Consider the following 26,456-nt stretch of genomic DNA (forward strand, 5'->3'; position numbering starts at 1 on the left):
TTCCCTCCCGGACCGTGAAGTCTGGAGGGAGTGGTCACACGCCTTTTCCGCTTGTTTCCCGCCCCCCCCCCCGTCTAGCCCACAGTCTCGCTGCCCCGAGCCTCCCGTGCCGGCGGGCCGGCCGGGCGGACGGGCGGGCGCGCGGGGGGCGCGGGGGGCGTGCGGGGGGCGGGGGGAGTTCCGGTTCCGGTTCTTTGTGCAGCTGCAGCAGCGGCTCCGGGAAAGATGGCGGCCCGGGCGGGTTTTCAGTCTGTGGCTCCGAGCGGCGGCGCCGGAGCCTCAGGAGGGGCGGGCGCGGCGGCTGCCCTGGGTCCAGGCGGGACTCCGGGGCCTCCGGTGCGAATGGGTCCGGCGCCGGGTCAAGGGCTGTACCGCTCCCCGATGCCCGGAGCGGCCTATCCGGTGAGTGCGGCAGGAGGAGGGGCGCGCGGGCCGGGGGCGGGGCCGTGCGGGGGCCTGGGAGTGACAGGGGTGGGGGGGAGGAGTAGGAGGGACTCGCTTGGGAGGGATTCGGGCCGTGAGTCGGGGTGCAGGGAGGCAGTGAGGGGAAGGGAGGGGAGGCAGTTAGCATCCTCATCTGCTCCTAGGGGCATTGTTTCCTTGGGGAGTCAGGGTGTACAACCAGGGTGGACGAAGAAGTGGGGCGAAGCATGAGCCTGTAAGAGCTTGTGTGCAAAAGGGCCTAGGCAGCTCCAGCGCCCAGAGAAACACGGATGGTGTAGCTGGCAAATTGAGGTCAGCTTCTGAGTAGACAGTAGCTGGCAGTACTCTCTGAGCAAATGTGGAATTAGAGAAGATGTCCAATGCGCCGGATACAAAATAGACTGGGGAGAATTTAAGTGTAATCTAGCTGTCTTAGCTTTGGGGCTATATTTTCCTGTGGGGTCACGACTGGAGCAGAGGAAGCTCCATTTATCTAGATTTCACAGAGATAGAGGGCTCTCCTCCCACCCCACCATTGTGCTCCACCCCACCCCTCTGCCTTGTTTCATTCAAAGAACTCAGGCCTCCCCACTTTCCCTTTCTTGGTGGGGCTTGCAGGGGAAGCGATGACATCTCTGGGTCCTCTCCCCTGTGTAGAGACCAGGTATGCTACCAGGCAGCCGAATGACACCTCAGGGACCTTCCATGGGACCCCCTGGCTATGGGGGGAACCCTTCAGTCCGACCTGGCCTGGCCCAGTCAGGGATGGACCAATCCCGCAAGAGACCTGCGCCTCAGCAGATCCAGCAGGTCCAGCAGCAGGCGGTCCAAAATCGGAACCACAAGTAAGATGACCCCAGGGCAGAGGGAGGGAGGGAGGAAGGAGGCCTGTGAGGATGCAGGTGGTGGGAGTCCCTCAACCAAGAAGTGTTGGTGCTGTGTCAGCAGACGGTGCTCATTCTTGAAAATGCTTTGCGTGTTTTGGCGATGGGGGTGTCTGACTTGAGACAGGCTTTGCAGTTCCTTCATTTCACTATAAACGGAGGTGCGGACAGCCTGTCTTCATGTTCTGGCTAGTTCCATCCCATCCTAATAAGAGTGTTTATTCCAAACAGTGCAAAGAAAAAGAAGATGGCTGACAAAATTCTACCTCAAAGGGTGAGTCCAGGCTATATAGATCTTCTTGAGGGTGTGGTGAGCTTGAGAATAGAGATGGTCAGTTCTAGATCCCAATGATATCTTTCTGCTCTTAAGATTCGTGAACTGGTACCAGAATCCCAGGCCTATATGGATCTCTTGGCTTTTGAAAGGAAACTGGACCAGACTATCATGAGGAAACGGCTAGATATCCAGGAGGCCTTGAAACGTCCCATCAAGGTAACGCAGGAGAGTGCTAGGCAGAGAGCCAAAGGAGAGGACGCGGGAACCTTCAGCAGGCTTGGGATGAGAAATCAAAGGCATAGCATAGCTCTCCTTGGCATTTAAATTACATCTCTCCCTTCCGCCTACAAACTGAGAATTACATTAGAAGCATAAGAACAGAACAGCGAAGGGGGAGGGGCCTTTGATATTTCTTGCACCAGAAATATACCCTGTTGGTGTTTTTGTTACAACTGTTCTGCCACCTTGGAAACCTGGCACCTTGCATGACTCTGTTCATCTGACATCCTGGTGAATGCACTTGCACTCAGGCCAGTGGCCTGTACTCCTCTTCTAGGTAGATTCTCCATCCACCCACCCCAAGGACTGGGTAGACAGTAAGCCAGTCTGTTAGGAGTCATTTTCAGGTTTGGGGAGACCCTTGTCTTCAACATCAAACCACTGAAGCCCCACTATCAATCCTGTTTCTGCCTTCCTCAGCAAAAACGGAAGCTGCGAATTTTCATTTCTAACACTTTCAATCCGGCTAAGTCAGATGCCGAGGATGGAGAAGGGACAGTGGCTTCCTGGGAGCTTCGGGTAGAAGGACGGCTCCTGGAGGATGTGAGTTCAAGGTCCACTGTGGTCGGCATTTCGGGTGGGAGCTGCTGGGAACAAGCAGTATTGTCTGGTTGGCGGGAAGCCTGACTGGTGCTTACAGCTCCTGTTGGGAACAACAGGGAGAGGGTCACTGTGTTCCCTGTACTAAAAGACAATGGTTCTTTGTTTCTGGCTCCCACAGCTTGGCCCCCTCTGTGGTGTCATATCAAGAACCTTATTGTCGTGGGATTTGATTTGTTTTTTACCTCCTTCCTGATGCTGCTAGCCTTTGGACTTGACAGTATCTACAGATTTTTCAGTTAGGTTTTTTTTTTTTTTAAACCAAGTGAGTTTGCACTTAGCATTTGGGCCATGCTTTCCTCTCGAGTCCTTGAGTTCCTCGATCTCCACTGTGGCATTTCCATCTTCCCAGCCTCCATTGGAGACATTTCACAGTTTACATGGGATAGATTTCTCTGACAGGCTCTTTGTTGCTTCATGGGAACATCAGCTGACAGGTGATAGCCCCCAAACTTCCCACCCCAGAAGCTCCTTGGAGAAGCTCACCTGCCATTCCTTTATACTCTCTGGCTCTCTGTTTTTAGCTGTTCACGGGTGAGCCAGTATGAATGCATTTTTCAGGTGAACCAGGGCTCAGTGTCAGAGCCTCCTTTTTCTCTATGTAGATCTGGTCCATCTACCAGTGGTGTCATGTCATCCAAATAAAGCTGTTTTTGTTCTGGCTTTTTATTACCTGTGATTCATTTCCCCTCTAGAGTCAGACTTCTCTGTTCAGACTTGCTTTATTATGTGCAGAGATTTGGCTTAACTTGCCCCATTTCCCTTGGGGAAATGAGGTGGGTAAGTCAGTCACCCTATATGTGTTATCGGCTGCTTCTTCAGGGTTCTGTTGCTACTGTGACTTGTTCAGTATCCACAGACACCTACCTTGCCATCTCCTAAGAGGTTCTCAGAAGACATTTTTGAGTTTTTTTTCCCATTGCTTTTGTGGGTTCCTTTTTTATGGGACTTTGTTTTGGGGAATTTCTTCTGGCCTTTTCTAACATGACCTCTCCTCTCCTCTAGTCAGCCTTGTCCAAATATGATGCCACCAAACAAAAGAGGAAGTTCTCTTCTTTTTTTAAGTCCTTGGTGATTGAACTGGACAAAGACCTGTATGGGCCAGATAACCATCTGGTGGAAGTGAGTAGTTCTGTCCTCTAGGCTTTGCTTTGACTTTATGACTGGAGGATGATGGACTTAGGAGCCAAACATTAATGTCTAGGGAAAGGGGAAGGTATGAATAAAGGGTTACCCCAGGTGTACAATTCCTCCAACGCAGTTTGCACGTTGACCTCCAGGTGGCACTAGCTGTTCAGTTCTGGTACTGTTTGGACCCAAGAGCTTTTGCAGTCTGACTTGTCCCACCTTTTAAGTTTTACTATCTTGGTTGCTGCCCCCACTTTCAAGGGAAATTCTGATGGAGGCCTGTTATACATGCTAAGCCGTCTCTGCATCTTGCTTATTAAAAATGTGAGATGTAGTTATCTACACACCATTCAACCTTTTTCCTGGTAACAAGTGCTGTGATTAAGGGGGTTAATTAATAGGGTTCTAGTCCTTGCCAAGGCTACTTTTACAGATCTGGGACTTGCTTTTGGTCCCTGCTCTGTTCAGATTCACATTCCAAATCATCAAAAATTCTTTATTGTAATGCCTGATTACATAGTGTTCTGAAGACTATGTTAGCAACAGTGTTCTTTGGGATATAGTCAAAACCAGAATGAGACAGTCCAGCGCTCCAAGTGAACTTAACCTGCTCCTTTCTTTGCCAGTGTAGCTGCAGCCCCTTAACCTCAACCACTAAGAGACATGGGAAGGTCTTTACCATCTAGTAAGGGAAGTAAGTCATAGAATCAATAGAAATATATAAATATATTTAACTTAACTTTATAGCAGTACGGCATAGTGGCTAAGAATGTGGACTGTAGAATCTGACACACCAGAGCTCAGGTAGCAGCTCCACCACTTATTGGCTGTTGACCTTAGGCAGCTGACTCCACTCTTCTAAACATTAGTTTTCTCATCTGTAGAATAGGTTTAATCATGCCTATCTCGTATGGATGTTGTGGGGATTAAATGTGATAATGCAAGTAAATGTCTTAGAATATTCTTGCACATAGTAAGTACCCAATAGATGATAGCTACGTTATTTTACTATACACATGTATATTATCCATTTTTGTGGATAAAATTATCACTGAAAGTTCAGGCTAATTTAAATGTGACCCTGAGCGGTCACAGTTAAAAGGTCAATCTACTTACAGACAGGAATCCCAAAGTCATATGCAGTTTTTTAAAATGTCTCATGCTGTTGCTCTTCTCCAATAGCTTCAATAATCAAAGTTGAATATTCAGTCATTACAGAAGCTCTTCCCTCCCACCCCAGCTCTTCCTCTGGGAGAGCACCCCCTGACATCTTCCTCTCTGTAGTGGCACAGGACCGCCACTACCCAGGAGACAGATGGCTTCCAGGTGAAGCGGCCAGGAGACGTGAATGTACGGTGTACTGTCCTGCTGATGCTGGATTACCAGGTATTCTGTGCTGATGTGAGGGGGTCCAGCTTTCACAGCCACATCCCATCAGCAGTCTGACATTTAAATTTTATTTATTTATTTATTTATTTATTTTGCCTGTCTTGGGTCTTCGTTTCTGTGCGAGGGCTTTCTCTAGTTGTGGCGAGCGGGGGCCACTCTTCATCATGGTGCGCGGGCCTCTCACTGTCGCGGCCTCTCTTGTTGCGGAGCACAGGCTCCGGACACGCAGGCTCAGTAGTTGTGGCTCACGGACCCAGTTGCTCCGCAGCATGTGGGATCTTCCCAGATCAGGGCTCGAACCCGCGTCCCCTGCATTGGCAGGCAGATTCTCAACCACTGCACCACCAGGGAAGCCCAGCAGTCTGACATTTAAAGGTTTAAGTCTAGTTGTGGGTAATTTGCCGCCAGACTGTTACCTCCCTAAATGTAGGGGTAGGGTCTTAGTCATTTCTGAGTTCCTGTTAGTGTTTTTCTGCCCCAGGGAAAGCACCGCATTAATGCCTGTTGAATGGCTTGAATGTATGGCCATGCCAAGCACCTCATAATGCACATAGACTCAGCTCATTAGCTTCATCTTTATACTCTTTGGTTCTCTATAGCCTCCTCAGTTTAAATTAGACCCTCGTCTGGCTCGGCTGCTGGGCATCCACACCCAGACCCGTCCAGTGATCATTCAAGCACTGTGGCAATATATTAAGACGCATAAGCTCCAGGACCCACATGAGCGGGAGTTTGTCATCTGTGACAAGTACCTCCAGCAGGTAAGAAGAGGACCCATTCTTTTGCTCAAGTCCACTGGAGCACTAATTGTGCTCTTAGCTGCTTCTCATCTTTCCCACAGATCTTTGAGTCTCAACGTATGAAGTTTTCAGAGATCCCACAACGGCTCCACGCCTTGCTTATGCCACCAGAGCCCATCATCATTAATCATGTCATCAGGTAAGCATGTGTGTGCAAGGCAGTGGTGTGCTGGAGCTGGCTTGCACCAGCTGCACAAGTCCGTTCTCAAAATTTTCAGGGATTTTGCAAGCAGGTTGTTAAACACAGTCATTATTTAAGGTTAAATTATACAAACTTGCAATTAAATACATTATATTAAAAATAAGGGTGATATATACTCAAAAATTCATCATCTCTGAATTATTATATTAGTTTCCTGGTGTTTGTGTTTTCGAAGTTACTTCTGTCTATTGTGTCTGTATGGTGGAAATACTCCCTAATGATGTGTTACTGCACATCCCTTTCCAGCTCCTTGATCAGTGATACAATGTTGGCATCTTGAAATCAGTCATGTCCAGAATATTTAAAATGCAAAAATGAGCAAATGCTACAAGTCAGGGCTTTTTGTTCTTCTTCTTCTTCTTGTCTTTTGGAGAATCAGTTGTTAGACATTTACCAGTTCATCACTGATGAGCTACTATTTTTCTTCTGGGTGGTAGGACATTGCAAGCTGAGACTCCCAACTCCATTACCTCCATCTGCTTTTCTGTTCAGAAGATGGATGAGCAAGGCATCTCTAGGCCGATATGGAGTGAAGGAAGGCACTTTCTCCTCAAAGCAGCATGTCTTCTGGCTAGATGTAGTCTTTGCCTTCTTTCCCTTATTCCATATAATTAGCCTTCTTTTCATTAGACCCTGAACCATCATCACTCAGCCAATAGTAACTCCTACAACCTGTACAATGGGTCAGTAGAAGCTAGTTTGTCCTGTATTCATGGGCTTAAAGTTAGGCCACTTTTTATTTTGCATGGTATGTGTTTTATTTGAATTAATTTTCAGGGTCAATTTTAGTTTAATAGAGGGAAAGATACAGAAGATACTGTAGCGATGGTCTCCTTGTGGGGAGGGAGAAACTTACTTTTCATTGGATATCTTTTGTAACATTTGAATTTTTACCATCGAGTTTTTTTTAAAAAATTAACTCTGTTGAGGTTTATATGCAATATATTGCACCCACTTCAAGTAAAATTTGATGATTTTTGGCAAATGTATACATCCTGTAGCTATCACCACAAGGAACGTACAGAATATTTCCATCACACCAAAGAGGTCTCTTGTGCCCTTTTGCAGTCAGCTCCTTGCCCTTCAGTCTTAGACAATCTTTTTGACCCTGCGTAATTAGGTCTTAGGGGACAAGCCCTTTACCAGGCCCCTTTGGTTTCCTCCCCAGTGTTGACCCGAATGATCAGAAAAAGACAGCTTGTTATGACATTGATGTGGAAGTGGATGATACCTTGAAGACCCAGATGAATTCTTTTCTGCTGTCTACTGCCAGCCAGCAGGAGATTGCTACTCTAGACAACAAGGTAGGGACCATGCCCTGGATAGTTGGGTGCCACCAGCCCTCTATCACAGCTTCTTGGCTTCTTTTGATTCTTGATATTCATTCAAAATGTACTGCCACCCAGTAAATGCTAGGCACTCTGTTTGGTGCTGGTTGGAGCCAGACACACATGAGTTGTGATTCTTGGCTATACCTCTTAATAGCTTTGAGCCTCAGTTTCTGATCTGCGAAATAGAGACCATAATACACATTTTTATAAGGTTGTTATGAAGATTAAATGAGACATTGTATGTAAAGACAACATTGTATCTGGCACATAAAAACAAATGGCAACTGCTGCTCCTCTTTTTATATCGATGCCATTATCAGACATAGTCCATGCAAGTAAAGCCAGAAGGGCTCTGGGAACACAGAGGAGAACAGGGAGGCCTTCTGGAAGAGCTGATGCCCCAACTAAATCTTGAAAGACGACATGGGAGTCAACGAAAGGGGAGAAAGGAGGATGATGCTTAGGGGCTTGGGCGGCAGAGGCCATTCCAGAAAGAGGGAGCAGGGTATATGAAGGCCCAAAGATGAGCAGAGAGCCTGGCATGTTCAAGAAGTACAAGCTGCTTACTGTGTTAGATAAAGCTCGGGGTGCTGGGGAAAAGAAACTGGGTAGGGAAGCAGGATCCTAGTCATGAAGCAGCTTTGCGGGGAAAACTGGCTTATACTTTGTCCTGAAAACTGGAGGGTCTGGCGCTCTTTGCATTTAGAATGATCACTGGCAGGGTGGTGGGGAGTGAATTGTAATGGGGGCAGATGTGGAGGAAGGAAGCCCAGTTAAGTGGCTGGTGCAGTGATGCATGTGAGATGTGTCGAGGGCCTAAACTTAACGGTCCTGACAGTGGGATGGAAATGAGTAGGTAGATTTGGAAGGTGTCAAGGTGAAATTGCAGGGATTTGGACACTGGATGGAGACGGTGGGGTGAGGTGTGAGGGAGAAGAGGCATTATGACGACCCTCAGGTTTTCAGCTGGGGTGTACAGTTGTAGTTATTCAGATTGGGAACAGGAGGAGAAGCAGGTATTAGGGAAAGGTAGTGAAGTTAGTTTCGGAGAATTTAAGGTGCCTTGAGATGTCAAGCAGGTGGATTGGTTGGAGTTTGGAAAATGGATTCTGGTCTGCAGACTGGGGACTCATTGCCTTGTCAGTGGTACCGGAAGACATACAAGTAGATGAAATCGCCAGGAGGAGTAGAGAGAAGGAGAAGAGGACAAAGAACGAAACCCACGGACCACAGCTTTTGAGACAGCTCTCTGTACCACTTCTTTTCTACCTGAGAGTGTTTCAGGACCCATTTGTGCTGTGGATTAAATATTTACCATATAGTGGTAAATTGTGGAGTGGACATGTCCACAGTGGACATTGTGGAGACTAAAAGGAAAACTTCCCTCACGTGGGGTGTATAGAGATACGGTGCACATCACCTGCTAAGCGAATGCCGAGCGCCAGAGCCGTAGGGCAGCAGTGCCATTTCTGGGCCGCACTCTGTTCTTAGGTTGGGAGCGACACAAGAAATCACACACTGCCTGCCATTTAACTTTGTATTTCCCCAGTGTGAAAATGTTAGGAGCTTCCTTCTTCCTTTCAGATCCATGAGACAATAGAAACTATCAATCAGCTGAAGACCCAGCGAGAGTTCATGCTGAGCTTTGCCAGAGACCCCCAGGGTTTCATCAATGACTGGCTTCAGTCCCAGTGCCGGGACCTCAAGGTAAAGAACCTGGGACAGGTGCAGAGACTTAGATCCATGAGGCATACATTTGCTCTGTTTCTGTAGCATGAGATAGAGAGCCGGGGGGGAAGTGAGGGACCAGACTTTCTTTAGTGTGTTCCAGGGCCCATTTTACAATTAAGTAGGGAAATGGAGGTGGAACCATAAAGTGTTTATCTAGTACTTACTATGTGCTGTCACTGTGTACCGTATTGTAGGCTATACAGAGTGGAAAACTTGATCTCTTTCAAAGTAGCACACATTCTGTTCGGAGAAACCATGTTACTGTGATTTTAAAAGTAGTAAATCATGTAAGACATTATTGGAACTCACCAGTACCAAAAAGGTAATACAAAGGAGAAGGGAGATTGATGAGGCTAGAATAGCTGGGGAAGGCTTCATGGAGAATTTGGGATTTGAGTTATATCCCAGAGAGGGGAGCACCATAAGCTCAGGCAGGAGGGTAGGAATGAGCACGGAATGTGTGAGATGTGTCCTCAGTTCTCACCTGTCCTGTGGTGATTGACTGCAGTTAGCCCGAGAAGAGGAGCAAGGGACAGGGGGTGCCTGAAAGGATCCCTGAACAAGCCAATGACTTGTTGACAGCAGAGGCGACTTTGGGTGTTGTTTTAGTGGTTTGCTAGGGCCGCCGTAGTAAAGTACCACAAACTGAGTGGCTTAAACAAGGGAAACCGTACTGTCTCATGGTTCTGGAGGCTAGAGTCTGAAATCATGGTGTCAGCAGGGTTTGGTTCCTTCTGAGGGCTGGGAGGGAGAGTCTGTTCCAGGCCTCTCTCCTAGCTTGTGGTAGCCTCAGGCATTCCTTTGTTTGCAGTTGGTGTTCTCCATGTATCTTCGTATCATCTTTCCTCTGTGCATGTCTGTCTCTGTGTCTAAGTTTCCCCTTTTATAAGGCCACCAATCATATTGGATTAGGCCCACGCTAACGACCTTATCTTAGCTTGATCATCTGCAGAGACCCTATTCCCAGATAAGGTCACATTCACAGGTACTGGGAGGGTTAGGATTTCAACATCTTTTAGGGGATACAATTCAATCCATAACAGATGACAGGGAAGGAAACAAGTCTCTTCTGTGTCTTCCCCCTCCCATCTCCCTCAGACCATGACTGATGTGGTGGGTAACCCAGAGGAAGAGCGTCGAGCTGAGTTCTACTTCCAGCCTTGGGCACAGGAGGCCGTGTGCCGATACTTCTACTCCAAGGTAGGCACCTGGGGTGCACAGGAGAAACTGACAGAAGGCAAGGGGTCTGCACCCTTGATGGGGGTCAGTGGTGTTAGGCACCAACTTCCGGTTTGTCTCATCTTCCACTCCCTCCACTATTTTCTCCTTAGGTGCAGCAGAGACGACAAGAATTAGAGCAAGCCCTGGGAATCCGAAATACATAGGGCTTCTCCCACAGCCCTGATTTGGCTGCACCGATTTCTTTATTTGGGCCCTGTGCTGCCTGCCTCATAGCACCTGCCTTGGTCTTGCTTGGGGCCTTCCAGGGGATGCTGTTCGTTCTAGGACAACACCAGAATGAAGAGGGTCTCACATGATACCTGTTAACCCTTTTCTCCCATCCCATCCCTTCCTACCCCCAGTTTCCCTTTGCCCCACAAAGTTCCCATGTGCCTGTACCCTCCCTGGTCTGCATAGGACCTCTAGATAGTATTAGAGAGAGAACCCGTAGTGGTAATCAGTGCATTGAATGGATTGGGCCTAAGGCCAAGTGGTCTTCAAAGGGACCAGCTACACTGATCCTGCCCTTCAGAGACCCAGGAGTTGGGAGCTTTAGCCCCTTCTCCGAGACTCAGGCCTGGGGGCACTCTATAAGCTAGTTGATCTTGGCTTTCCTGATAACAGAATCCAGTTTCCTTCCTTCCCTCCACAGGTTTGGAGCAAACTGTCCCTTCACTTGTTGCCCTCTAGCACTAAAGGAATCCTGGTTCTTGGGCTCCACTGAGCCCCAGGTCAGTCTGCAGCCCTCTGGATTGGCCTGCTGTCTTGTGCTTCTCTTACTCCCTTGTACGGGGTCCACATCAGTGTTGGAGCTTGTTCTCTTAGTATTGCTCCCTCTCACCACACTCCCTGCAGCTGCTTTTTAGGATTCCCTCCTACCTGTCCTAACCCAAGGCATTTGAGTGGGGGAATCTTGCCTTTCCTTGTCAGAGCCCCAAGGGCCCTCACCTAGGGTACTGTCATTGCCAGCAGAGGCTGTTCCTTCCTGCTGTTGCTTGGAGGTGTGACTCATTCATTCATTCCACCCTGCCTCCCCCATCCTTTCATGGAGAAACAGGCCTAAAATCAAACGGGTAGAAGCCCTGGGCCATCCCTGTCTTCCTGTTCCTTGTCTGCCCAGTTTGACACCCACGGGTGACTTCTAGGGCACTGAGGAGTGAAAGCGCCTAGGGCTGGAGAATAGCTCTGAGTTGGGTTTGTGACTCTTCCCTCTCCCTGCCTCACAGGATTGTGACTCCCCAGCCCCTGCCCTCAAAAGCTTCAGACCCCTCAGGTAGCAGCAGGACCTTGTGATCTTGGCCCCTTGCAACTGAGATGGTTTTGCATCTTTCCAGGAGAGCCTCAAATTCTTCTTCCAGGTTGTATCACCCCTGAGTTAGCATATCCCAGGCTCGCAGACTCAACACAGCAGGGTGGGAGACAGCTGGGCACAGAGGGGGAATTCCGTTCAGCATGGGCTCTAAACCCACAGAACTGACAAAGCCCCTGCTTCCCCACCCCCTCCTCAGGCTTCTGCGAGCACATCCCCCAGCCCTGTATCCCTGACTGTTCCACACTGAGGACAGAAGAACTTTCTCCCTGTCTTCCCCTTCCTGTCATTATCCCACTCCTCCCTTGAAAGGTTCTCCCCAGAGTGACACTGGACAGACAACCTCTGTCCCTGGGGCTGGAACCATGAGAAGGAAGCTCAGCACTCCTACACAGTGTCCCTGAAGATAACTGTTTTTATTAACTGAATTGTTATGTTTTTTTCATGGACCAAAATTTTTTTTGTACTGTCCCCTTATCGATGTCACCCAGTTTTAATAAAAGAATCTTCTGAAGGATGGGTCCCCCTACCTACTGATGGAGAGCTCTTCCCTGAGCTTTCTTCTTTGATACCATTAGCCATGCTCATGGTGTTTTGTTCCTTTTATTTGACAGATATTTATTGAGCACCTGCTGTGTGCCAGCTGTGGTTCTAGGCATTGGGGATATGGTGAAAAACAAGATTTCTACCCTGGGGACCTCAGGTTCTCACCTTCGAGCTTGTTCTGTCAGCCCCAGTGGTCCAAGCAGGCCAGGGGCTGGTTGGGGTTAGTGGCTTCATCACTGGATCTGAGAGTCCTGTCCTCAGTTCCCGTTAAGGAAGGCTCTAACAAGACAGTGGCACTGCCCTTCTCTCCCTTGTCCTTCTAAACTCCCCAGGGCACCTGCTGGCTCGAGTGTGCTATCCTTGGGTACCTGTGGTCCCTTACACTTGATGAACTTGAGCCTCCTCTAGAATTCTCAGGGCTCCTGTCTTCATACGGGCCAGCGCTGTATGAGGACTGAAGCTCAGTCCTCATGTGGTTTGTGTGCCTGCCATTCTCTACGGTTCCACTTTCTCCACCCTGAGTAAGATTTTAGTTCCTAAGACTGGCACGGAAGTGCTGCGCTGTCATCCTCATGCTATGGACAACCAAGCCTTCACTGGTAGAGTTGAGAAGACTTTGCTCAGGATTGGGTCCCATTAGCAGAAGCATGAAATTCTGCTGCAGTTTCCATCATATGCCTGCTTCCCACCTGGTGGCTCTTTGCATTCCTCCTTTGTGCCATTATCTAGCTTGGTTCTACTCAAGAAGGGGGTTTAGAACACAGGGTGAACGCAACTACCTTCCAAAGTTGTAGTTAAAAAATTAACTTTTGCCTCCATGCATGTGAACACTCAAGTATTGCGTATGTGCAGTCAAACCCACCAAGGATACAGCCACTATTCCCAATCTGGAATGTGGGAGTTTATCAGACTTGAGTAGGGAAAGCAGAAGAAGAGTATGTGTGGGTGATGATAACTTGGGAGTGGAAAAAATTGATGTCAAGGACATTGAAATGGCATCTGTTTTCACCCAGGCTAATTACATGTGTAATGAATGGCTGATGAACCATTATTAATTTCAAGCAAATCTGCAGTTTGCTCTTGGGAAAAGAGCTCTAGTGGTACAGATAATTGGCCTGTGACAGGCCAATTCTGAACCTCTGCACACTCTTTATTCCTATATAAATGAACAAATTCTTTGTCTCCATACCACTTAAAATGATCATAGGGACAAAAAGATGGAAGCATTTAGGCAAAAACAAGAGGTTATTTTATGCATAAACATCCATTCTTTGGGGTTCTCATCCCGTGTGCCAGGGACAGAAGCATTCTTTCTCTTCCATCACCCGTAATCAGTGCTCTCAGCTGGCAGCCTGGCACTGGTGCCTTTGTCGCAGTGCCAGTGCAATAACAGTGATCTGTGGGAGGCTGGCTCTGTAGTAGGCATCATTTTGTTCCTAAGAGAAACAATCAACTGCAGATTTCACGTATGTCCCCCTAAGGGAACTCCCTGGCCATGGGAGTAGAGTATGGTGGGCTTTTTCCCAGGCGGTCCCTAGAACTTAGGAAACCATTTCTCCCCAGTCTTGACCTCAGGGCCACTTACCCTTACCCAGTGATTGCACACAGATTCCCCTCTGGCCCAGTGCTTATCACTGTTTGCAGCCAGCAGCAGCCCAGGGGGATGGAAACACCCACTCAGCAGTCGGCCAGGCCAGGAAGTCAGCACGTGAGCACACAGTGCTGTCTGCTTTCTAGGCCAAGGTGCACAGACAGCTGGAGTGTAGGGGTTCTTTGCCCCACTTCCCACATCAGCCTAGAAACTAGAGTTCCCCCTCATAGTTAAACAGGTTGCTGTGGGCTGGGCGATGTAGAGCCTTGAACTAGGCCCTGTGTCCCTTCCATCCTCCCTCCCCACAGAAGCACACACCTCACTTGCTCTTGATTACAGCATGTGAGACCACAAAGCTCTACAGAGGTCACAACTGCCCCAGGTCCTGCCTCCCTTCCCCTTTCTAGCTTCTGCAGGCTAGCCACTAACCTGAAGGAGCCCCTAGTGTGGGGTTAGCCTGGAAACCCAAGAAAGAAGTGAAGGAAGCTCAATACCTCTCAGGAACAGTGAACACTTGGGCTTCCTTCTTTTCTCTCCTATCCTCCTCCTCGAGCCCAGAGTCTGCACAAGACTTGTGGGCCACTTGGCATCAGAGCCTACAACTTTGGCCTTTCCTACGCGCCTTCCTGGGAAACATTCAGGTGAGGAGAGGCCCACTGGTGTGCTTTGTTTCTTGGGCCCATGGGGTCTTCTTATCCTTGGGCTGGGTTGCCCCCAAAGCAGGCCCTTACCTCTTATGTGCTCTTACTTAAAGGGGCCACACCCACCCACCTCGCTCACTCACAGCCCTGCAGTGGGGCGACACGTGACCCGTCACCGCCAGAGGATGAACCCATAGAGCAGCTTTCCGGGTCTCGGGGGGACAAGTGGGGCGATTCCTACCTTGGAAAAGAAGGCATGCCTTTATCTGCTGCTGGGACTGAATACAATTTATTCCAATGCTAGGGGACGGGAGTGGGGGGGACGGGGCACTCACTCCTTATCTGGGCTTGGTCTTGGCAGACCTTAAAATGAGACCATTGCGGGGAGGGAGGGGGTGAGGACCTGGGCTGGGGCCGAGGGAAGCAGCGTGCCAGCTCCGTCAGCGGGCAAACCTAAGAGGAAAAGCGGGCCTGGTCTCGGCCCCATTCCTGTTCTCCACCTGTCTCTACCCTTTTCTTCCCTTTCCCTGACCCTGCCAGACTCTGTCTCCCTGGGTGCCCGCCTCCCCTCCCCTGGAAGGCGGGGCTTGGCTGCACCCACGTGTGTTGGAGTTATATGCTCCCAGCCGGCAGAGGAGCTGGGGAGAGTGGCACCCAGCTGGTGGCTCAGGCAGCGAAGCGGCACCATGGCCGGCAAGAAAGTCTGCATTGTAGGCTCTGGTAACTGGTAAGCGGCTCTGTCAAGGAGTATTGGGGTGGGGGAAGGGGAGGCTCCCTCAAGTATACAGGAGGTTAGGGAGGGAGGTTTGGTGGGCAGGAGGCAGCCAGTGGGTGGGAAATGCGTCCAGCTCCTGGCCCACCCCTGTTGCTGTCTTCTGTGCCTACCCCGACAGGACAGACAATGCCCAGACCGCTCCTGGCCCTTGCCTCTCGGGCAGCAGCACCTGTTCGCCACGGGAAGGGAGCCTCCAGAGTGCTCCCTGCCTGAAAGGCTGCCTGGGTTAGGGGGTGGGGGGAGACCAGAAGGCTGGCCCCCTTCTCCAGCAGCAAAGTGTGAGGGAAAGGAAACTGAGTCTCCTTTCTACTGCTAGGTCAGGAGAGACGCAGCGTCACGGGGAGGGGGTGACAAGGAAGGTGGCCAGTAAATAACCCAGTGGTTTCTGTGACATCCTGAGGCGGAGCATTGTGCCCTCCCCTGCCACCGTTCCTCTCTCACGCCCCTGCTCCTCCACTTTCTGTGCTCCCCCTCCTGCCAGGGGCTCAGCCATCGCCAAGATTGTGGGTGGCAATGCAGCCCAGCTGGCACGCTTTGACCCACGGGTGACCATGTGGGTGTTTGAGGAAGACGTCGGGGGCAGAAAGCTGACAGAGGTCATCAACACGCAGCATGAGAATGTCAAATACCTGCCGGGGCATAAGCTGCCCCCCAATGTGGTGAGCCCCAACACCCCGTAGGAAGGGAGAGGGAAGTGGAGGGGGTGCTTCCTGCTGGGAGGGGGCCACTTCACGTGCCACCTCTACGTGGGAAGCATCTCAGGAGGGCTACTCCAGGCACAGGGCGTCCCTGGGCACAGCCCCCAAACTGCTCCCCTGAGCACTTCCTGGGACTGAGGAGAACCTGAATGCATCCCCCTGCATCTCCACCCCACCCCACGGGCTCCCAGGCAGGAAAGGGACGGGGAGAGGATGAGGAAGGTGGTCTCTGTGGCAACCAAAGACAGGTTCTCTGGCCCCCAGACTTGGAGTCTGGGTAGTGCCTGCCTCAGGCTCTAACCCTGTTACTCATTCACTGGGTTATTACTAGATGTGGAGACTGCTCCTTGGACTTAAGGTCTTTGGTCAGATCCATGTGGCTTACTCCCCACCTGGAGAGGGGGGGCAGGAAAGACAGCAGGAAGACTGGGGCTCTCCCTTCCCAGTTGGGAGCCCTAAGGAGCATGGTGATGAAATCTTACTTGGCCTCTTCCTCCTGCCAAGCCCAGACCTCCTTTGGCCTCCCTCACTGTCCCACAGCCAAGGGCTAGGAGAGTGCTGAGAGGAGGTTTCCAGGAGTCCTCAAGAGCCCAGGACAGCTGGAACCTAGAGGGAATGATGGCTAGGCGGAAGGAATAGAAGTGTCTTGTTCCTCCAGGTTCAGCCCTTCCAGATTCAACCCCCAAATTGCCCTTCCCTCTTCCCCACCAGCCTCACCCTGTCTCCTAGATCTCCTGCATGGGGCTCCACAGGGGCTAGAAGAAGTCTGTCAGGCCCATGAACACTGGTCACCCCCACAGGTGGCTGTCCCAGATGTGGTCCAGGCTGCAGCGGATGCTGACATCCTGATCTTCGTGGTACCCCATCAGTTCATCGGCAAGATCTGTGATCAGCTCAAGGGCCACCTGAAGGCAGACGCCATTGGCATATCTCTTATTAAGGTGCCAGGGACACCCTCCCGTGGATGGGGGTGCAGCTAACTGCTTTGGGGCTTAGGGTGGGTGAAGTGCGACAAACAGGAAACAGCAGAAGTAGGCCAGGAGTTTTCTGAAGAGAGGAGCTGGCTTTGAGGAGGCTTGAGAAACAGATGCGGTGGGGGGGCGGGGCACTGGGAAAGGGAGGTTGGTTGGGGAGTAGATAAGAGATCGGTTTGGAGGCAGATGTCTTGGGGAGTTTAGGAGGTGTACAAGGGATGCCTAGGGCATGCAAGAAGTGGGCTGGTTTGAGGAGTTGAGAAGGGAAGCTGGTTTGGAGCAGTGGCTGGGATGGAAGTTGGTTGGGGGTACTCAGGAGTGGGCTATTTAGGGATGTGGAGGGGATACATTACCTTGGAGAAGTAGGTTGTGGAAGGAGAGTTTTCAGATGGATTTGTTTTCACATGTTATCTGCTCTCCTCACAGCTAGCTTTGGCTGCACTGGAATAGGGGAGGACCTTTGGGGAGGGACACTGATGAACAGTGAATTTGGAATGGGCAGGATTTCTAGGTGGGAAGCCCTCAGGTGGGGATAAAAGGCACCTGGCCTGAGCTCCATCCTGTGCCCAGGGGGTAGACGAGGGCCCCAACGGGCTGAAGCTCATCTCTGAAGTGATTGGGGAGCGCCTTGGCATCCCCATGAGCGTGCTGATGGGGGCCAACATTGCCAGCGAGGTGGCTGATGAGAAGTTCTGTGAGACAACCATTGGTGAGACCCCACCACCCACACAGATAATGCAACTCCAGTTACATCGCCTCCCCAGGCTGTATTCCCCACCCACTTAGCCATCTTCTCCCCATAAGGCAGGTGAAGGAAGAAGATCCCAGCATCAAAGGTGAGGGGAGTTGGGGCGCCCCTATGGAAAGAGCTATAGGTCCTGCTTAGGGCAGTTGTGGGAAGAAGAGTCAAGAGACCCTTCTTAAAGCCTTATCCCCTCTGTACTTTAGGCTGCAAGGACCTGGCCCAGGGTAAGCTTCTGAAAGAGCTGATGCAGACACCCAATTTCCGCATCACGGTGGTGCAAGAGGTGGACACGGTAGAGATCTGTGGGGCCTTAAAGGTGAGAGGGCTGCAGAGGCAGCCATGGGATGGGGAGAAGGCCCTGAAAGAGGGCCTGGCTTAGCTGTACAAGGTTGCTGGGACTCCAGGCACTCACTCCCCTTCCCCACCAAGTCTCATACACATGGGAAGAATTGCAGAAGCAAGGCCAGGATCGCTCAGGTCTGCCGATTACTTACCATCAGACATTGGGCTTCCTTCTTCCTTCCCCCTATAGCCCCTTGCGGGACATCCCTGTCCCTGGCTCCAAAGGTTGGTCCAGGGGGAAGAGGAGATGCCCTGGGGGAGCACTCAGGCTAATGGGAGATAAGATGTCCAGGACACCCAGACGGATTGATGGCCAGAACTCTGGATCCTGGACAGACCTATGGATGGATATCGGGGGCATAGAACAAAATAGCCGTGGTTGGGAGGGCCAGGTAGAAGACTGGTTTTCAGGCAAAGTCCTCAAGGATGGAGTATAGGGCAGGGTTGGGGAGCCAGAAGGCACAAGCCCAGGCTAAAAGAAGGGAGTGCAGCAAGTGGGAAAACCAAGAGGTGAAAATAGGTGAGGAGCCCACCCACCTTCCTTCACTTATTCAGTGGGCGTGTGTGTCATGGCTGATGGAAGGAGCATGAGGCAGGTGCTGAAGGCTCCAAGTGGGGCCTGCGGGAGGGGATCGTTTCTCACCCGTGACTTCACTCTTCAAAGAATATAGTGGCCGTGGGGGCTGGCTTCTGTGATGGGCTGGGCTTTGGCGACAACACCAAGGCGGCCGTGATCCGACTGGGGCTCATGGAGATGATCGCCTTCACCAAGTTCTTCTGCAGTGGCCCTGTGTCCTCTGCCACCTTCTTGGAGAGCTGCGGTGTTGCTGATCTCATCACTACCTGCTACGGAGGGCGGAACCGCAAGGTGGCCGAGGCCTTCGTCCGCACAGGAAAGGTGGGCCCTGGGGAGAATGAAGAACGGAGGGTGGGCCCCATAGGTGTTAAGGCAGAGGAATGTGGCTTGAGGCATCTCTTGAACACAGACATTAAGGTTGTTGGGAACATTCCCAGCCCTTCTTTCCTCTCAAGACCCACCTCCTCCCAGGGTCCCAGCCTCTCTGTCTCACACTGACAACCCTCCTCTCCCATTTCCATCTGCCTGTCCTGCTTTCTTCACAGTCCATTGAGCAGCTGGAGAAAGAAATGCTGAATGGGCAGAAGCTGCAGGGGCCCCAGACAGCCCGGGAGCTACACAGCATCCTCCAGCACAAGGGCCTGCTGGACAAGTAAGTGTCTGCCCCAGCCCCACTGATGGAGGGAACCACCGTCAGAAAGTGCTCTCCCCATTCATCATCTTCCTGAACCCTCCTCAGTCTGTGAAGTGGGCAGAGAGGGAAATGTTATCTTATGTTTACAGACAGAGCCTAGAGCTTGGCGAGGGTCTGGTATGCCCGCTGTCCCCCAGCTCGTTCATTGTCTTTGAATTCTTTCCAGTCTAGTGCTCTTTATAGCACATTGCTTGGACCCCTCTGCGTGGCCTCTCTCTGTCCTTTCCTCCTCGTCCTCTGCTATGGGGGGTGGACAGGAATAAGCTCCTCTTGACTGTTCTGCCTCTTTGTCCATCACCCTCAGTCTAAGCTGCTCCCCCAAGGCCAACCCTTTTGTTCTGTGAATCCTGTCCTGGGTGCTGAGGTGTGAGGAAAAGGAAAGTCTCTGCTTCTAGGTGCTCCTTTTCAGGGAGCACAAGACAGCGGGGGTGATGGGCTGATCAGAGCAGAACTCTGTTGATCTGAGAAAGAATCCTAGAGCAAGAGAGTATGAAACAGGCTCAGAAGATCAGCTCACGGCTGGTCAGGGTAAAGCCTCCTGGTAAAGGGAGCAGCCTGGACAACAGGTTGGAAAGAAGGAAACTGGCATTTATTGAGCACCTTCACATAATTCATAATCACTTCTTCACTACTTTGTTATATTGACCCCATTTTACAGCTCATGATACTGAGGCTTGCCTAATTGGAACAAAACGTTCATGCCAGGGAATCACGTAGGCACAAGTTCAGTATGATAGGGAGGAGGGCAATAAAAACCTGACCCTAAAACCCAGGGCTAGGAAATACAAATTCTCAGCGATTGGAAATTGAGAGCCAGAGTCTGCCTGAGCTCGAAGGCGGGAGAGTAGGGAGTGGAGGGTAAGGGGGTTTGCCTGGAGGCCAAGCTGGTTCTGTCCTTCCCCATTCTAGGTTCCCTCTGTTCATGGCTGTGTACAAGGTATGCTACGAGAACCAGCCAGTAGGTGAATTCATCCGCTGCCTGCAGAATCATCCAGAACATATGTGAGCAGGGCTGGGGCCCAGGCCAGGCAGCCTCTTTACCCCAGCAGAGACAGGCAGAAGCTTGCGGTGCCTGGCCACCACGATCTCTGGGACTCCCCACACAGCAGTGTCTTCTCAGCTTTTCACTGGAGGACAGACAGGTGCCTGTGGGCCCGGCCACCTGCCTGGAGATCCTGAAGCACAAGCAGCCCACAGTCTCCTGCCACCTCATCGCACCAGAAATGGAGTTGCCTAGTCCCTCTCCATATGTGGGGCTTTCTCCCTGTCCTCTGGGAGGGGTAGAATCAGCCCCAGTGCTGCCTGCTTTGGGTATATGGGGGGGAGGAAGGGAGGGGAGGGAGGCAAGGCAAGGGCTTCTTACTGCTGCCTCACACAGACCAGGACTCCTGTCCCCAAGCCCAGTTAATGGCTAAAGAAGTACCTCAGCTGCAAGAGGGATGAGGCAAGGGCTGCAGGGAGGGGTCTGGTCTTTTGGGCTGACATAGACCTCTGCCAGGCCCCACATGGCATCAATGGATCTCTGTTTGTTCGCAAAATACGACCCCCTTCTAGCTTCTCCTAACAACATCTGCATCCTCAGAAACCTCTGGTCATCCCCTTTCCCCCTCCCCCAGGCTGCCTGGCACCAGAGTTGGTACCACACTGGCATCTCTGGCCATGGGGCTTGTCATTCTCTCTTGGGACTTCCCAGTTCCTAGTTCTTTGCCAGCTCCTCCCCACCATGTGTGACCTTTCCAAGCCTCTCTCACCCTCCCTGCCAGCACCGTCTCTGGGGAGCAGAACTTAATCTGCTGACAGAGCTACACCTCTTCATAGCAGGCTCAGATCACTCTACTCCCTGTGACCTTTGTAACTGCCCTGCCTCCCTTCTCAGGAGCTCTAGTGGGGGGAGGTGTCAGCTGGGTCCCTCCTGCTGCTATCTCCCCAGGACATCTTGGATCCACCCCTTACCTCCTAAACCCTGTCCCTAATTCTCAGCTACCCCCAGAGCAGCCAGGGCAGCTAACCAGTTCCTGTATCTGGAGACCAGGGGGCCAGAGAGTGGGTAAGGGAGGATGAGCAGGTCCCCATCTCTGTGGTCTGAATTCCAAGGCCGGCTCTCCTTTGTCACCTGAAGGCCTTCTCATGAGGTATTTACTACTTCAGCACCTCAGGACCTGGGAAACTCCGTGGAGGAGGAAAAAAATTCAAGCCTCCCTACCCGCTGAGATGAGGGAAGAACAGGAAGGGGAGGAGGGAGAGGAGTGTGCCTTGCAGTGGCCTTGCTCCAGGATGGAATGGCAGCTGGAGAATGTCACAGGTCAGCAGCTTGGACCCCTGGCTATAAATAGAGGCCGAGGGCTCCTGTCACATCCAGCAGAGGGTCTCAGTTTCCTGTGTGGCAGCATCTGGCACGCTGTGGCTCTGGCCAGCATTATGTTTAGCCTCCCTTACTCCTGGACAAACCAGGGAGGCAGGCTCCTCTCAGCCCCTAGCCCTTGAGAAGTCAGTCTTACCGGTGAAGGGCAGAGCTGCCTGGATCAGGCAGCGAGAGTGAGGGGCACAGTCACCCCATATCTGGCTGGGCCCAGGTCTGGGTGCTGACTGGATCCAGAGCTGCTTCCCCAGGAGGTCAAAGTCGGGGTAGAAAGACAGCTCCCTTCCCTAGGCTGCAGCTGCGACCCTCTTAGATAGTCAAAAACCTTTGCCTGCTTTTGCTTACTCCACAATTAACTGAATCTGAGGCTTTCGAACCAGGCCTACTTGTCTACCCAATAAAGCGTGGTTTTTGCAGAAACAAATTAGGGAAGGGCGCTTAAGTGCATGTGGTAGGGCGCATGCACTGAGTGGGGTGTATCACTGCATGTATATGTTTGCACTCATGCCGGAGGAAAAACGAAAAAAGGAAAAGAAATCTTTCCTCGATCATCCCTGCCACTCCCAGCCCCTTGCAGGGGTGCCCACGCAGTCCCCCTTCCCCCAAATGGCACCGCCTCCCAACCCCTTCCCGGCGCTTCTTTGGGGCTTTATCAAGCCGCCTGCAAGCGGGGAGGTCACATAAGGGACAGAAACATTACGGAGATTCGACCCTCGCGCCCACTCCGTGCCATGGCCAAACCTGCCGCAATCCTCGGCGGTCCAGGCCTCGCAGTGCGGGTCGGGTTCCTGAGCTCGGCTGAAGGCCGGCCCGTGCTAAGAGGGCAGCTCCAGGTTGTAGGGGGCGCGCAGCCCCCTCCAGTGGGCGGATTCTGAGAGAACCTACCCAGCTACCGGAGACGTCACCGCGCCGCAGGCTGGGGATTGGCCGGTTCTCTTCTGTGGCGACTGAGTAAACTATAAGTTCCGGTTCCAGAGTTTGGGTCGCCAAAGACACTTTCTCAACGGAGAATGACTACAACCCCCAGAAGCCAACGGGCCTCTCCGAGAGGAAGGCTCGTCTGAGGATGCGTATTAAGGGTGGCTGACCCGGAAGCCGGATGTTCAAAGGCAGCAACCAGTCGGAGCTGCAGCCGGCGCGGGCTCTCGCCTCGGTGGGCGGGGTTATGCTGCGTCTGGCGCGTGGGGCCGTACCTCGCGTCGGGAGCGGAATCCTAGAGCTTTAGCGGAGTGTGGGGGTAGGAGAAAGGGTGGCGTTTCGCACCAATAGCGCCTCAGCGTTCAGGGTTGTCCCTGGGCGGTTACCTCACTCGTCTGGACCCAGGTGCTTGCTTCCGGCTGCGCTAGGAGGTCGCGCAGGCAGAAGGCCTCGGTCAGAAGGGAGGGAGCGGCAGCATCCAGGTACGCCGTCTGCCAGGCCCGAGCCAGGGCCTCCTGTCCGCAGAGGCGCGCCCGCTCGGCCCGGCGTTTGCTTTCCGCATCCTCCCACGCCCAGTCTTCGGGCTTCGGCGCCCTTGAGGTTACCGCGTACCCTGTGCCGCGATCTGCGCCGCTTCCAGCCCAGCAAGCTCCTTGCGGCCGTAGGTTCCTGTCACACCTTGACTGCCACCGCGCGTCTTGGCCCTCCACGCTCTGACTCCAGTAGCTCTGACCCTTCCGATCCGCTCCTCTGCTGCTTTCAATTCCTGGAATACTCTCCTCCTCCCTTTTTTCTACCGGTGTAAATCCTGCCCACCCTTCTAAAACGACAGCTGCCCCCCCCTTCCCCACCTTTATGCTAACTTTCCTTGAACCTCTACCTTGTCTCTGAACTCTCAAAACGCCTCTTCTCTTCTGGTCACCGGCGTCTTCCACTTCGTCTAACAGAATTTGGGGTGCATAGCTTATCCCCATCAGACCATAAGCTCCTTTGAGACAGAAGCCATATTCTCTGCAGCCTTTATAGCACGAGTAAAAGGTAGACAGATAAGTTAGTAAATCTAAGCTGAGATGGATGGATTCATTTGAGGAAATGAGTTTTCCAGAGGAGAGACCTGAGCCTTGAGGTCCTCCCATGTTTAGGGGGTAGAAAAAGAGAAAAGAGCCACAATCTGAAAAGGTTTTTGCAGATTGCATCCCTATGTCATTTCCATTATGGTTCTTGTTTTCTTTTTCCTGTTTTTTTGAAACCTTCAGTCTGACCCCATAAAAGACCTAGCCTTGAGCTTTATTGAGAAAATGGATGTCCCTCAGATGAGAATGTTCTGCTAACCTCAAAAGTTTTCTTCATTTCCAAGGTTAATCCTTCTACCTGGGCTTCTAATTTCATCTTTTCCTGGGCCATCCTAGATTTTGTTCCATCCCATCCACCTCACTTTTATCCTCAGTTTAGCCTTTTAAACATATTCAAATCTCCTTATCAATAAGCAAAACAAAACTAGAATTTACTTGACCATGTTACCTTTTCGGGCTGCTGCCCTATCACTCCCGTTCCCTTAACCAGCAAATCACAAGAATATCAGTTTTTATCTTTGGGGTGAGAGGGGGTTATGATCCTTCTAATAATCTGTTTTTATGCGTCCTAGAAAAAATGCGTAGACACATGAACCTCGCGGGACTGGGTTCATGGGACCTGCTGGGGCTCTGGCTAAGAATCGATGCTTTTTACTTAATGCCTGTTCCAATTTATTGCATTAAATTGACTTCTGTCCTAGGTTTACTTGTGACCTGGTCACCTGTTCCCATCCAGTGATCCCATCTGACCAGTTTTCATGGCACTTAACTTTACAGTAGTGTTTCCCAAATTTTATTCTGGCCCAGTACACCCAGAGATACAGCATACCTCTGTCAGTGGTAGTGACTTGATAAAGCAGTGATTTTCAACCACTGTTGTAGTTAAATGAAAATGCATCCCAGATGTTTCTGGAATTTCCTACCTGTTTTCTTTCCGAAATTGTTTTCTTTATTCAAACTGGCGTTCCCTTGGCCTCTTTCTCTTGGGTCTTATCTCTGTTTCGGTGACACTTGTTATTTCCATATGTATCCATATGTAGCCTAGCCTCTCTCGTAGGCTTTGTTCCACATTTGCATATCCATGTGCCTGACAGACATCATCACATGAATATTATATTGAGCATCTTTTCTTTCCTGTTTTTTTTTTTTTTTGGGGGGGGGGTGCTGCGTTGGGTCTTCGTTGCTGCACCCGGGCTTTCTCTAATTGCCGTGAGCAGGGGCTACTCTTCGTTGCGGTGCGTGGGCTTCTTGTTGTGGAGCACGGGCTCTAGGCACGTGGGCTCTAGAGCGCAGGCTCAGTAGTTGTGGCGCATGGGCTTAGTTGCTCCGCGGTTCGTGTGTGTTTTCTTACTGTCTCACAGCTTGGGGTCCTTTCAAGCCCCAGATAACCTGAATACAACCCTTCCTCATCTTGTCCCTGTGCCATTTGGTTTTCTTCCTCTGACCTTATTTAATGTCACTCTCAATAGTCACTTGGAATTATGATTCAAGGAAGCTGTGCCTCAGTTCAGTGTGGGATCTTCCCTCGGGGACTGGCTCAAAGGCAGTGTTCATCCCATGGGACTTACTCTGAGAAGCACTTAGATGTCACACCCTACCCCTGACCCCCTCAACCAGTTAACCTGAACTTTTCTCCTTTCATATTTTTGACTTTTAAGAAAACTATTCTAACTTCAGTCAGTCTTTTAATTTTAATTCCCTCAACAGAGAGGAGGCTGAGAATATACATTCATAGTCCCAAACTGAGGAAAGTTTTGTTCAAGATGAGAGATTCCCATTCTAAACTTTCTCTTGTTCCCTGGCTCAGAATGTCCAGGGAAATGTCCAGGGAACAGTTAAACTGGAAGTAATTTATCTCATGCAAATGAGTTAATTTGCTGGGGACACAGTAAGTTTCGTTTTAGCCCTTGGGATAAGTTCTTGGTTTTATGTTTGGAATTCAAGATTAATGCTGTAGAAGGTTATGTCTAATTGAAATAACATAAACATACTGTTGGCACTATTTCAAGTATATTATGGCTTAAACAGATGCTTGAAGGCTAACCTGGGAACCTAAGCACCATAAATAAGATGGTTTTATGGGAAAACAAATTGGATATTGCCCAGAAGGCTCCCATTCGATCCTCCTAGAGAGAATAATTCACGGCTAATGTTTAATCTCTGGCTACTTCAATAAATTCCCTACTAGCCAGAAGAACTGATGTGTGCCTAAAGTAATATACCAATTAAGAACATTTCTGGGTGGTCCATACCAGTCACATCTTTCCATAAACATGGAGGGTCATGTGTTAGCTGTAATGTCATTCAGATACACCTGGTTTCAGCTGTGTTTCTGTATCTTGTATGCAGACTTTATTTGCCCTTTTGAATCTTAAGAGTTCCCAAACAATATCTTCCAGTATAAGACTCTGCATATGTCTAGGGGCCACTCAGAATAGAGTGCAGACAAACTAAGAAGTTACAGAATGGCCTTAAACAGGTAAGCGGGCTGGGCAGATGAGGCCTTATCCTTGGGTTTAAATCTAGTCTGTCTTTGTAGGGGACAACATGCCAACTGCCAAGCAACTAGCAGACATTGGCTACAAGACCTTCTCCACCTCCATGATGCTCCTCACTGTTTACGGGGGCTACCTCTGCAGTGTCCGAGTCTACCACTATTTCCAGCGGCGCAGCTCCCAGCGCCAGGCTGCAGAAGAACAGAAGACCTCGGGAGTTCCATAGAGCTGGGGGGCTTTTTTCCTTGAGCAGAGAGACCTGAGGCACGTTGTGGAAAGACCTCACCTGCAATCATTTCTGAGTTAAGAGGATCAGGGCCTTAATGGTTTTTGAACTCTGCTGGGAAAAAGTGCCCATGTTTTCTCTGGTACAGTCAGTTTGGAGAGGCTGTTGAATCATAACAGGAATGGGAGGGTGAGGCACACCTACAGACATTAAATATTTTGCCATGTC

At 50.9% G+C, this 26,456-nt stretch overlaps 3 protein-coding genes across 5 annotated transcripts; all 3 read left to right on the top strand.

Annotated features, from left to right (window-relative positions):
• The first annotated feature begins 82 nt into the window (after positions 1-82).
• On the top strand, positions 83-12,088 carry SMARCD1 (SWI/SNF related, matrix associated, actin dependent regulator of chromatin, subfamily d, member 1). 2 transcript variants are annotated; one of them, XR_010835807.1, is made up of 14 exons: positions 179-402; positions 1,081-1,268; positions 1,539-1,581; positions 1,678-1,800; positions 2,284-2,406; positions 3,469-3,585; positions 4,876-4,977; positions 5,580-5,741; positions 5,822-5,919; positions 7,151-7,286; positions 8,898-9,020; positions 10,143-10,244; positions 10,376-10,996; positions 11,492-12,088. XR_010835807.1 is itself a non-coding variant. In XM_059082804.2 (13 exons), the coding sequence occupies exons 1-13, from the start codon at positions 226-228 to the stop codon at positions 10,427-10,429; spliced, it is 1,548 nt and encodes a 515-aa protein (XP_058938787.1). In that variant the 5' UTR covers positions 83-225; the 3' UTR covers positions 10,430-12,088. The 2 variants fall into 2 exon arrangements, 1 of the variants encoding a protein (XP_058938787.1); XM_059082804.2 differs by having other exon boundaries at positions 83-402; positions 10,376-12,088.
• Positions 12,089-13,588: 1,500 nt separating this feature from the next.
• GPD1 (glycerol-3-phosphate dehydrogenase 1) lies at positions 13,589-21,940 on the top strand. Its single transcript, XM_059082823.2, has 9 exons — positions 13,589-14,352; positions 14,893-15,079; positions 15,609-15,786; positions 16,626-16,766; positions 17,370-17,508; positions 17,748-17,860; positions 18,551-18,784; positions 19,009-19,115; positions 20,067-21,940. Exons 2-9 carry the CDS (start codon positions 15,039-15,041, stop codon positions 20,161-20,163), a joined length of 1,050 nt encoding a protein of 349 aa, XP_058938806.1. The 5' UTR covers positions 13,589-14,352; positions 14,893-15,038; the 3' UTR covers positions 20,164-21,940.
• Positions 21,941-22,833: 893 nt separating this feature from the next.
• On the top strand, positions 22,834-26,456 carry COX14 (cytochrome c oxidase assembly factor COX14). Of its 2 annotated transcripts, none has more exons than XM_067009264.1 (2): positions 22,834-22,916; positions 26,047-26,456. In XM_067009264.1, the coding sequence occupies exon 2, from the start codon at positions 26,055-26,057 to the stop codon at positions 26,226-26,228; it is 174 nt and encodes a 57-aa protein (XP_066865365.1). In that variant the 5' UTR covers positions 22,834-22,916; positions 26,047-26,054; the 3' UTR covers positions 26,229-26,456. The 2 variants fall into 2 exon arrangements, with proteins under 2 accessions (XP_066865365.1, XP_066865366.1); XM_067009265.1 differs by lacking the exon at positions 22,834-22,916 and adding an exon at positions 25,312-25,395 and having other exon boundaries at positions 26,047-26,324.

The sequence above is a fragment of the Kogia breviceps genome, chromosome 12 (genome assembly GCF_026419965.1).
Source record: "Kogia breviceps isolate mKogBre1 chromosome 12, mKogBre1 haplotype 1, whole genome shotgun sequence".
Classification (NCBI taxonomy): Eukaryota; Metazoa; Chordata; class Mammalia; order Artiodactyla; family Physeteridae; genus Kogia; species Kogia breviceps.